This window comes from Pinus tabuliformis, chromosome 1_2 (assembly GCF_031772625.1).
Source record: "Pinus tabuliformis cultivar Carrire ecotype Pingquan chromosome 1_2, CPIR1, whole genome shotgun sequence".
In the NCBI taxonomy this organism is placed as follows: domain Eukaryota; kingdom Viridiplantae; phylum Streptophyta; class Pinopsida; order Pinales; family Pinaceae; genus Pinus; species Pinus tabuliformis.
This window is the reverse complement of record NC_142298.1, coordinates 1,035,369,265-1,035,382,625: the sequence shown is the minus strand read 5'-3', so window position 1 is coordinate 1,035,382,625 and position 13,361 is coordinate 1,035,369,265. Positions and strand designations below refer to the sequence as shown.

General features: G+C 39.5%; 1 protein-coding gene across 1 annotated transcript in view; it reads right to left on the bottom strand.

Moving 5' to 3' along the window:
- LOC149209671 (E3 SUMO-protein ligase SIZ1-like) overlaps positions 1 to 13,361 on the bottom strand; it is a 117,428-nt gene that overhangs the window by 56,995 nt on the left and 47,072 nt on the right. The window contains 2 exon segments of the mRNA XM_089396459.1: positions 1,216 to 1,291; positions 3,139 to 3,226. Coding sequence (XP_089252585.1) covers positions 1,216 to 1,291; positions 3,139 to 3,226 — 164 coding nt within the window.

The following is a 13,361-nucleotide window of genomic DNA, read 5'->3' as shown; positions in this document are numbered from 1 at the left end:
GACACCTTGTACATAGTTTGAGTGGAGGGATTTCACTCAAGTGTGCAGGTCGAGCACGGGCCTGAGAGAAGGAGCAAGGGGTGGTTAGGGAGTAGCAACGAGGTTGCTCAAACTATTTGTATCTTTCCTCTGATGGGCCATTATCCCTGGTACGGGAGTCCAAGGTTTTAATAAAACACAGTTTGCAGGTTTTCCCTGAAGTTGGGGTTTCCTGGGTATTTCTAGTGTCTTATGTGTTGAATGTGTTTTGTCTTCATCTTTATTTAATTTTTGTTGTGCATGCTATAGTTAGAAAGCACAGTGTATTTGTGATTTAAGTTTTCATAACAATAGTTTAGTTGTTTTATGGTAGCATACTTGGAAAATCACAAATCAATGGTTGGGTTTCAAGGAAAACTAACGAAAGGGAGTTACGCAAAATTTTAATGCTCATCATAGATACAAAAACTCTTATAGAACTTTAATGAGGAGAAGCCATTTTGTCAAGCTTTTGGGAGAAAGACTGTGAATCTACACCCTAGCACTACAAGTGTCTCAAACTCCCCTTACTCTCTTGCCGAGCAATGGAGTTGTAGTGAGAATGTTTATTCATAGAGTAGATTATTCTCATGTATAAAGAATGCATTCTTGTTTTTGTTTCCCTCCTAAATGTTTGTTTAAAGCAGTACACATAGAACTATAATTAGTTGTTTTATTTTAGACTACTCTCATGCTTTGCATTTAGTTATTTATATTTCTGCTCTTATCAATGCAATAACTTCTTTGCCAGTAATTAAATATTTAGTCGTATGCTTACATTGCTACTTACTCACTCTGAGATGGGAGATCTTGAACAAATTTGCATATTGCATATAGAATAAAATTGCATTTGCAATTGCATTTTAGCATTGTAGGATTTAAAATAATCTTCAAAACCTAAACAGCAGACCGAGTGCAACCTGAAAACGCCCAAATCGATAATGGTTGTTAGGCCATAATCTGGATGGATTCCCTACTCCAAACGCGTAAAGGTTTAATTGGAACTTCTTACTAGGGTGAACCCCTGCTCTTTGCACAGGGACATTTTTGCTTGTCAAAAGACCCATAATCCCTCTTGCAAGGACATCAACTATGACTATATAGGAATTCCAAAAATAGTAATGAATATCACAAAACCAGTAAAGAAATAATTTGATGCAATTCAATTTTGTTGAAATCAAAACTTAATTCAATTACCATTCACTCGAAGATCTGCATGTTGCGGCCAATGCATCCTAAATGGCACTTTGTCATTGAGAAGAAGGCACCACACCTAAGAACACACCGATACAACAATAAATAATACAATTTAATTAACTTCAAAAAAAATATAAGCAAATATTTCCATAGTTAGCTTTTATCCATGCTACTGTTTAAAATTATACCAAATGTAATCCATACCAACTTTAAGAATACAATTTGATTTGGTAAGAAATGTGAATAAAAACTAATCGGGTTGAATACCCTTTTCAGAAATAAATATTTTTAAAAAGTCAAAGATTAGCATTGTATATTTCTAGAAAATATCACAATGGGATGATAAAGATGAATTATGGTAAGCCACCTAAGGCACATAAAATATCGTATGCAAAAATATATAAAGCTCAAAGCCTTTAAAATGGCATGTTTAACCTAAACCATCCTCAATTTAACCTATTAGATATTTCATTTCAGTTAAACGATGGCATTTCAGAGAGGTGGTTTGGATATTTCATAGGTCATAAAACAATCAAAATGGTGGAAATTAACTCGCAATGGAGTCTCAGAAAAATAAAGCTACAGACATGCAAGTTGTCAAATGGGTATCTAAGATCATAAAGGAATGCTCCTGGGGATGAAGCTTCACGAAAAACCGTCAAAAATCAAGCAGATATGGACAACTTAATTAGGGAATTGAAAGAAGCTTTGAGGTTAATCACTATCACTTTTAACATAAAAAAGATATTCCAAACGAAACAAGATTTTAAAATACAATTCATAAGGAATTAGTCAAAGAAGTGCTTCTGAAATTAAATTGACCACTATGTGCATGTATAAATTCGGAGAATATAAACTACATTATATAATTTTAAATATGCATACTGAAATATTTCAGCAAACACGGAAGTTGGCCTTAATTGTGGTAAGCAATTCAATTCAATATTAACGATAAGAAGACATAAGAAACTTTGGATGATATGAACACAAAGCATGGTCAGCCAACAAAGTTGGATTGTCATGTCATGATGGTTTCCGCATAGAGTTTAGTAGCTCTATGGCAACAACAATCATGGCAAATGGAAGATTTCTTTTAAAAATTGCACACTAAAATTGTCTCAATCTCTTTGCCAGTTGATCTTCTCAACTGTCAAACTGACACTATGTCATGCGTATTTTGATTTCATTTAGAAATATCAAATGAACTGCACTTTTCTTCGGATATTTATAAAAATAAAAGTATATAGATAAATAAACCAAAACTCTTAATGTTATTGCTAAAGCTTTAATAGGGAATGAGATTAGAAGAACTCCACTCACTACAACAGCCGAAAGTAATGATTACAAAGTCTATCAAGTAAATAAATACACAGAGCATAGGCACTTCAACAAAAGCTTAGCGAGGTCTAAGAAGTTCATCCTATGAAACTTCAATTTATGCATTCTTGCATATATATGAAAGAAGATGAACAAGAAGGAACATATTCCACATGTCAACCCCTAGAAAAAGAGTCTACCTGCTTGCCATGGTGAAAGCATAACTAATTTTATTTACACATGTGCATTGACGGTCACACTCATGCAGCTACTGACTATCACCAGCAGCATTCGTAACATCTAAAGGTCAATTCTGTTACACTTCAACTGAATAGTTATATAAAGAACCACCCTCTGTTAGAGAATGCAACTATGTTTTAGTATTTTTCGTATTTCCACACAAAAAAAAAGGAAAAAAAAACATATGCAGAAACACCGACAAATGATTATAAAATGAGCTTGATATTGCATGTGCATCCAGACTACTCTAAACCTACATGTTTATGAGTAAATCCCATCAATTCATACATCATAGTTTATGGACAATTCTGAAAAAGAAAAAAATGTACTATCACAAAACAATTTCATACATCTTGAAGGACCAACCTGAAGATCATAGCCCGGTTTATGCAAAAGATCTCTGTCTGTCCTCCTTAATTCAAATGTCTTCTCCACAGTCTGTGAAGGGTTTGTTCTGATAAAGCAGAAAAATAACAATTAAAGAGTTCCTCCCCATAGATTTTAGGACAAACCAAACTACAAAAAGTGATTAACGTTTCAAGAACATGGACTTGTATTGTAACCATTTATAAATAAGCACATGTTCAAGATAACCATTGTACAGCACATGTTCAAGATAACCATTGTACAGTTAAAATATAATCCATAAGAAACTGTGCCCAAATATTCTCTCCATTATTCATTATATTTTATATGGCTTACTCAGAGTTATGATGCACACTCAACAGAGTTAGCCACCCAATTTGAGATGCTTTGGAGATTGGGCTATTAGGAAAGATGCTAGAATGTTGTTAAACCAACTCCACAAGATTAAGAAGAACGAAAACGAAACAGTACATGATAAGCATAGGTAGATGATGGGCAAAAATACTGATAATATGTTATGAACAGGCATGTCTTAAAAGGACATGACCATTCATGAAGGGGCACTTGCCAAGGTATATAAATGGGCCCTCATTTCTAACCACAACAGATGATATCTCTTGTACATTCAACATTCTTATAAAAATATATTATTTGTCGTATAATGGATATTTACATATTCCAGATATTCTGAATATTCTGCTGAGTACAAACTCTGTTCATTACATTGGTATCAGAACCGCGTTTTCTGATCACCAAGCCTTCGGTCAGGTTTTAGCCACACTCAAATTTTTTGGAGTTTCTTCGGTGACAACATTCGTGATGAAGCAATAAAAAAATTGGCCTTTGGGCATTAAAAAAACTTATTAGAGAAAAATAAAAATAAAAACATATAATATCGAAAAAATAGAAAAAGAAAAAAAAAAATATATATATATATATATATATATAAAATTCTGCTGCCAAGTAAATAAATATTTTAAATATACAAATAAAATAAAATAAAAAAGGGAAATTAAAAAAAAATTTAAAAAAAATATATAAAAATATATACATATATAAAGAAAGAGCAACAAGCAGTCGCATGCCTATGACTATGCAGACTTCCCTCTGCCGCCACTCACCTAAAACCACGCATACTTCCCTCTGATGCCACAAGCAGCCACCAACCCCCTGCTCAGTGGCTAGCATTGTCCATAATCCATGGGTCATTATCAATCGTGTCCCTGAATTATGCAGGAGGTCCTCATTGGGTTGCTACGTCCCAGAAATTGATGCCACCACGAGGTCGTCCTGGTTGGAGATAAATTCGAAGGAAGGGTTGAGATCATAGTGAGAGAACCAATCTTCCATAATAGTGCATCCACACATGTCAATCAATTCCTCGACTGGAATCTGCGACAGACCCAGCCGCTGGATACACTCGGTTGCAGTGCATTTGGCAGTTGTGATTTTGCAATAAGGCTGCGTTAGCAAATTTGTTCATCTTTAACTATTAACTTATTAAGGAATCATTGACTTAAATTGAGATAGTTGTAATCATTCGGTACAATAAATAAAATAAAATAAATTAAAAAAACATACACTACCCATATAACCTTTTGTCTGTCATCGGTATAACCATTTGCTCATCACAAAAAATTGAATACCTAGCGTTGCAAAATATTTCAGCCATTCATTATCACCATTGTGCGTAATCTAACAAGTAGGAGTGAAGGGGTAAAGGCGAAAATAGGCAGCACAGTTATATCTCCACTTTTTGTGCTTTAGAGTATGGTAAAAAAAAAATTGCTAAATGTTAAATGAATGGTCGTGCCCATCCATACGTGGACCAGAAGTTATAAATCAATTTAAGTTATATACCTTAATATAAAAAAGAAAAGAAAAAAGATTAAAGGGGTTTTTCAAAACGATAAAGTTAAGCCTGTGGGGGGCAACTCAATTGGTGATTGCCCTGTTATGAAGTAATATGTAAAGCATGAGATTCAAAGTTCAAGTTCCTGTGGGTCAAGCCAACAAAAAAAAATGATAAAGTTAAAAAGGTTATTACGAGGATTAAGTTATCAGAAACTATTATTATAGATTATATTGATTATTACATATTATATTGAGTTAATGATTTTATATATCAACTACAGGATTATTATGGATTATATTGAGATAATGATTTTATAATGTATTTTAAAAGTATGAACTTTAAGTAAAGTAACAATTCCCAAAAGCAATTATTATAAGGTATATAGCTTATAATTGATGAAAGAAGGTTCTCCTTGATAATTACTTGCGATTATGTGTTGGCCTTTAATTCTTTATTATATCTTCTTTCATCAAACAATTTCCAATTCATAAATGTATGAAGATCACAAGAACAAAAGACACAAGATATTGGCTCTCAATCAGGGCAAAGCCCCTCTCTTAAGGGAAAACCCAGTCAAACTCTTCTTCTTATAGAAATAAATCTAAGTGAGACAACTAAGACCCAAGAACAAAACCAAAACTTCCACCAAGCACCAAGTCAGCCCTCCAAAGTATTCTTCTCCAAAAGAGTCAAACTCTATCCAAGTCAACGAAGGTCAAAGTGTCTTTCTTCTGCAACTTTCAAGGTCTCGACCTATGACTTCATGTATCTCTCGGCCTGCGACTTCAGTTTGTAGCAGCAACTTAAACCCTAGAAAATCTTGCATGTGTGAGTCAACTTAGGTCAAAAAATAGTATTTTTCTCCTTTGCTTGGGTTCCCTTCCTTCCTTCTTTCCTTCGCTTGTGTTTTTCTTCTTATTTAGGTGCAGATCAAACTTGCTTCACTTGGTGACTCCTTAGGTTGAAGTCTCTTCCAATATATACTCATCTTGTGTGGTCGAATAGGCCTTTTCTAGGCCGACTTCACTAGCAGGCCCAACTTGCTCTTGGGAGTCCCAAAAAATGACACTTTAAAATCAAATTTAATAGTTCTTATATGATACAATATGCCCATAAGCGCCTTATACATATGACAAGGACTTTATTGACTCAATAAACCCTAGGAGCATGAAGAACATGCTTGACCTAGTTGACAAATAAAAGGAGCATGAAACCCATGCTATAAAAATAATTTTCTTTTTCCTCTTTTTCCTCTTTTTCATTTTTACAATAAATATATAATCGTATCAGTACAATAACAATTATGAAGACCGAGCATAGTTACATTTCTCAACACATGACATTGGAAAGGAAATATAAAGATCTCGAAGAACTCTTTTACCAAGAGTCAATAGAGGATGGGGAAATTTTTTGTCTAAGGGACCATGGTCAAAAATTACTTGCAAAGACCAAGAAGGCCAAAAAGCTACAAAGCAAAAATTAGAACAAGAAAATGAATGTCTCAAGTAAAAATTCAATGAGAATCTATCAAAGGAGGAAGAAGAAAATTTGCACTTAAAAACCTTAATCAAAGGTTATTAGAACAAATCAGAGGTTTAAAAGATGAGAAGCTTGAACATCAAAATAAAGTTGAATCAAAATTTGAAGAACTCTTATGTCCCAAAAATCCTAATCAAAGTCTACTCATACAAATCAAGAAGCTTAAAGGTGACAAGAAATCATTGAAGAACAAACTTGAAGAACTTGTCACAAAAGAAGCATCGAAGTCTTCAGATGTAACAGTCCAAGTAGAAGAAAAGGTAACAAACATTGATCCAGATAATACCACAATTTAGAGAGATCCCAATCCAATTGAAGTGAAGATGTACTCAAAGGTTGTAGTTCAAACAACCAAAATTTCCAATGAAGATCCAACAATTAACAAATTGAGTTCATGTAATATTCCTTTAAATAAAATTCTACTAAGGTAAATTCCGAAACTTTGCAATTTTGATGATAATCAATTTTGGGCCAAAAACTTAGGAAAAGAGGGTGTGTGGAATCAAATTAAATTTTGGTAGAAAAGGAGGTTGCAAACATTAGAGCTAAAGGAAAAATCAAATTGCAAAGTGGAATATGGGGGCCACTCCCAAAGGGAATTTGAAATCCCTTTACCAAATTGACTTGGAGGAAAGGAGGAGAGAGAAGGAGGTTGAATTGTGAAGCCCGCAAGGAGGAAGGAGGAGCAACGATTATAAATAGAAGGTGAGGCCTACATTTTGGGACTTTTTTGGACAATTTCAGATATGAACCATAGTTTGCATGTGTTTCTTAGCGAAGTCAACTGGTGTTGCTTAGCACAGAGATTTATGGGCAGGAATCTCACCTCCTTCATCAGTGGACTTCGAGTGCCACTCTAGGGGAGTTCACCCTTGTCATTGTCGAGTTGTTCCGGAGACAATTGCAGGGAAATTCGTAGATTCTCCCCTAGAATTTTGCTAGAAGATCGAGGGAGTTTGCAGGCCAGCTTTGGTGGAGGATTTTGAGGGCGTAATTCTGTATTTTGGGCATGCGCAAAGGTCCATTGGCAAGGTTTGTGCAGGGGTCAGAGCAAGGATAATTTGTGGTAGAAAGGGGCTAGAGAAAATCAGGAGAAATTTAGAGAGGAGCCCGTTGGTGGAATTTTGGGAGCTCTCTTCAGCAGTTTTTCTGTGCAAAAATTACGGAATTTTCAAAGCGTTTGGAGGGCAGAAATTCTATTTCTCACCTAATAGCAGCAGCAGTAAAATCTTAGGCCAACACAAATCATGTATTGGAGCCTAGTCAACACTTGGGCAGCCTAGATTCCACCTGGGTTTGGCGTTGCTTGCTAAAGCAAGCCCAGGTTCATCTATTTCTATCTATTGTACTCCATTCCATCAATATAATAAAATGGCTCAGTATTTTGGTGCAGATTTTTTAGTGTAGCTAATATTTTTTATTGTGTGTCCATCTCTGGTTGCATATTCATTGTTTTGCTTCTGTTACCACTTAATATTTCCACTAGGAATATTACAGCAGTACCAGAGTCGTGATCTAGCCAGCTGTGGGAAAAAAACGTTTTCTATGACCCCAGAAGACAAGCAAAACGTAACCTACCGGGGGCAGAGATACAAGAGTAGAGAAAGGGAATTGCAGATCAGCCCCGACCTAGAGGTTCTTGAGCAAGACATAGAAGAGGCAAACATGGGGGATACCAGTAAAGATGACGCAGCCTTCCAGACCCTTTTGATGGTTCTAGAATCTAAATGAGGTGTCACAAGGGCAGAGGAAGATGGCGCAGGGGCAAAGGGAAATGTTGGTTGAGAAGAGACAGCAAAAATGTAACTAGGGCAGCCATGGGGAGTTCATTGCAAGGAGAGGTGTCAGGCACATCCCGTCATGATGACGATACCAACCCACAGAGTCATCCCCACAGGTACATTGGACCACTCGGGTATACTATGACACATTTCTGACTGCAGGGACTGGAGGGTAGCCAGATATGGATGAGATGCCCTTAGGGGATTATTTCTGCAAGTATCAGACTATGGGATTATGTCCAGCTCAAGCATTGCAATAAAGGAAAAAGGACCAGCGGAACATCTACACATAATTCTAATTTGCAGTGCACAGTTGCCAGGTTATTCCTTCCTACTTTTGACGTCTCCTTTAAACACGCCGCGAGGGCATGGGTGAAAAACTAAACACCTATTTTTGCCTTAACCAGATGACAAAAGTGGAAGTAATTAAGGTAGCCACTTTGCACTTGGAGGGAGACGCTCATGACTGGTGGTACCGTGGGTTGCCTACGTTGGCGCATGCTGGTGTAATCTCTTACGAGGACTTCACTAGGAGGGTGTTGGAGCATTTTGACCTTAGAGACCCTCAGGCACACTTCAGAGAGCTGACGCAGCTCAAGCCGACAAGCAATGCAAAGTAATGCATAACAAAATTCTTGACGGTGTCAGTGACAGTGCCAGATCTGTCAGAGGCCAGGAGAGTCTTCCTGTGTGTGGAGGGCTTAGTTGAGCCCTTGCATGGACTAGTGAGGTCAAACAGGCCTACTACGCTCCAGGATGCAGTGAGCAGAACGCAAGACTTGTAAAGTGCAATCCCCAAGGCTAAAGCACCAGTACCCACGAGACCCACCTTTCCACCGATAGGTAGACACCAAACCCCCTCCACAGAGGGAGATGTCAGGGCGTGGGCAGTGGGACGATGAGACGATGAGAGACTTCCGGAGGAGAAAGTTGTGTTTCACATGCCAAGAGCCATGGGAAACAGGGCACAAGTGTACCAAGGGCAAGGCCCATTACATAGAGGTGTTTTCAGATAGTGTGTCGGAGGATGATGTAGAGCAAGAGGCATAGGGAGGTGACATTGAGCCACCAACTAATGGAGGAGGAGGCCCACCTCCCTCGCCTAGAGGAGGCCCTTTCTTGCCCGCAGGAGGAGTTGTTCCCTCACTTCGGGGATTGTCGAAGTACCTAACATTGAGGATTAGAGGCACAGTGCAGGGACAACATGTATTAGCGCTAGTGGATACTGTGGCTACCCACAATTTCATTGATGGCCAAATGGTGGAGCGGAGAGGGATACACACTGAGGCCTTTGAGGGCTTGTTAGTCTGAGTGCGTAGAGACAAGACCATGCAGTGTACAAGATATGTCCCTAGCATGGTTATGACTATGGGGAACTACTTGGTGACGGATCACTTCTTTTTAGTCGACGTTCCAAACACCAATGTGGTGATGGGCGTTCAATGGCTCTACTCCCTTGGGCATGTCACCACAAACTGGAGGAGGTTGGAGTTGGAGTTCACAAAGCCAGATCGGAAGCTAGTGGTATTAAATGGTATGCATTCGTACCCCCCTTGAATAGTGTCAATGCACAAGATGGAGGCAGATCTATGACATGGTGATACAGGGTGGGATGTGGGGCTTAGGGTCTCAAAGGCAGGGGCTCAACCAAGACCACCAAACCCTGATATTCAGGGGATATTGGACAAGTACCTAACAGTTTTTGGAGACATCCTACCAGGACGCCCACCAAAAAGAGGGTTTGAGCACATGATTGAGTTAAAGGAGGATGTACATGCAATTATCACTACACCATACAAACATCCCAAGGCTTACCGGGATGAGATTGAGCGGGCCATACAAGATGTGTTGGCTTTGGGACACATCAGGCTCAGTTCTAGCCCCTTTGCTTCATCTATAGTGTTGGTGAAGAAGAAGGATGGGGCCCTCTACATGTCCATTGACTATAGGGCTATAAACAAGAAGACCTTGAAGAATAGGCACTCAATTCCGCACATAGATGAGATGATGGATGAGCTTAGAAGAGCCAAGTACTTCTCTAAGATAGATTTACGCTCAAGGTACCATCAAATTCGAGGAGGGAGCAAGATATCACAAAGATGGCATTCAAGTGTCACTACGGGCACTTTATGTTCTTGGTGATGCCCTTTAGGCTAACCAACACCCCAATTACCTTCTAGTCTTGCATGAACCATGTGTTCTGCAAGCAACTTCGTAGATTTGTCTTGCTTTTCTTTGATGACATCATGATCTATAGCAAGACATGGGAGGAGCATCTACAACAATTGGAGGAAGTGCTACGCATCCTAGAGGAGCAGCAACTATATGCCAAGATGTCCAAGTATGAGTTTCGACTGACAGAGATGTTGTATCTTGGCCATGTCATTGGGGAGGATGGGGTGCGAACTCACCAGGAGAAGATCAGTGCCATCTTGGATTGTCCTACGCCCAAGAATGTGACAGAGTTGCACAGATTCCTAGGCATCTGTACTTATTACCAGAGGTTCGTGAGGGGATTTTCACAGCTGACAGCACCCCTTACAGATTTGACTAAGAAAGGGGCATTTGTGAGGACAGAAGTGGTGCAAGAGGCTTTTGAGCTCCTCAAGGTGGTCATGAGAAGTTGCCCAGTATTAGCTTTACCATACTTTTCTCAGCCCTTCGTCTTGGAGTGTGATGCCTCTGGAGAGGACCCCGATTGCTTTTGACTTTTGAGAGTCGAACACTATAGGCACATGAGAGACTGTACTCCATTTTCAACAAGGAAATGTTGGCCATCATGCATGCACTGGCGAAGTTCAGATAGTATTTAGTGGGCAGCAGGTTTAAGGTGAAGACTGGCCACAATAGTCTCTCGTTCTTCTTAGAGCAGAAGCAGCTGCAGAAAAGGCAACAGAAATGGGTTAGTAAAATTCAAGTGTATGATTTCAACATAGAATATGTCAAGAGCAAGCATAATGTTGTAGTGGATGGATTATCTAGGAGGCCCACAAGACTCTCGCTCATGAGCATTGCTCAAGATTGGAGGGCGCAGTTATTGGTTGAGTACTCCAAGAATCGACATGCATGCGAGATCCTTGATGCCATAGCAGGGGATGACTGATACAAGGTGATCTACTACAAGGATAGGATTTCTTTGGTACCGGGCACCCAATTGAGGGAGAAGAACATGCAGGTTGCTCATGATTCACCTTTGGCAAGTCATCAGGTGCTCCTCGAGACATATAGGACCATTAGAGAGTGATTCACGTGGAGGGGCCTCAAAGAGGAAGTTCTGAGGCATGTTCAGGAGTGTGACACTTGTCAAAGAAACGAAGGGTAGTAGACACACCTAGCTAGCCTATTGCAGCCACTCCCTATTCTAGAGAGGAAATGGGAAAGCATCTCAATGCACTTCATTGTGGGCTTGCCAACAGCACGGGGGCGAGATTGCATTTATGTGGCAATTGATAAGTTGACTAAAAAGGACCATTTCTTTGCAATTCGGACTTGGTATTCAGCTTCATATGTGGCTGAATTATTTTTCTAGGAGGTGTTTAGGCTACATGGTCTCCCTAAGACCATTATTAGTAACAAGGGCAACAAATTCATGGGAGGTTTTTGGTAGGAGTTGTTTTTGTTGTTGGGGACAAAGCTCACTCCTAGCACTAGCTATCACCCTTAGACAAATGGTCAAACAAAGATAGTGAACAAGTGGTTGAAGAGCTACTTGCGCAACTATATGACAGAGCAATAGCATGCATGCGTGAAATGGTTGCACCTTGGAGAGTACTGTTATAACACCACTTATGACATGTCTATAGGTATGTCCCCATTTCGTGCTTTGTATGGTTATGATGCACTAACTCTTGCTGACATGACTTTTGGAGACAGTAGTGCCCCGGGGACCAAAGATTGGATACTGGAGAGCCAGGATATCCTTAGGGCTCTCAAGGATAACCTGTAACCCCATAACCAACAAAAGTTATATGTAGACCGGGGCAGACTAGAGAGGCGCTTTGAGTTTGGGGATTTAGTCTCTTTGAGACTACAACCGTACAGGCAGTCCACTCTTAAGCAGAAGGGTGCAAAGAAACTCAAGCCACGTTTTTTATGGACGTACAGGGTGACCAGACGAGTTGGGGAGGTAGCGTATGAGCTGGAGCTTCCACCTAGGAACAAGGTACACAACTTATTCCATGTCTCTTGCCAGAAAAGGGCTTTAGGACAAGATGTCACGGCAGCAACAGCGTTTCCACCTATGAATGATGAGGGGCACCTGATTTTGATACTCGAGGCCATCTTGCAGACCAGGGAGAGGAAACTCTGAAGCAGAGTCGTTACAGTGTTTTTGGTGCGGGAAGGATCTGCCTGAGGAGGACGCCACATGGGAGGGGGAGCAAATATTGCAACAACCGGCATTGCAGTTGCTTGAGGACAAGCAACATTTGGGAGGGGAGGATTGTAATATTCCTCTAAATAAAATTCTACTAATGTAAATTCTGAAATTTTGCAATTTTGACGATGACCAATTTTGGGCCAAAATTTAGGAAAAGTTGGTGTGTAGCATCAAATTAAATTTTGGTAGAAAAAGAGGATACAAACATTAGAGCTAGAGGAAAAATCAATTGCAAAGTGGAATATGGGGGCCACTCCCGAGGGAGATCGAATTCCGTTGAGGGATTCGACTTGGAGGGAACAAGGAGAGAGGAGGTCAAATTGTAGAGCCCGCAAGGAGGAAGGAGGTGCAACGATTATCAATAAAAGGTGAGGCCTCCATATGGGGACTTTTTTGGACAATTTCAGATCTAAACCAAAGTTCACTTGTGTTGCTCAACCAAGTCAACTGGTGATGCTTAGCACAGAGATTTCTAGGCGGGAATCTCACCTCCTTCTTCAGTGGACTTCGAGTGCCACTCTAGAGGAGTTCATCTTTATCATTGTCGAGTTGTTACAGAGACAATTGCAGGCAAATTCATCCCATTTGTGAGTGGACTAAGCGCACAAGAAGAACTCACTCCCTGGGAGAGATACCTATATGTCAGATCCAGTTCCAAGAATTTGAGGAG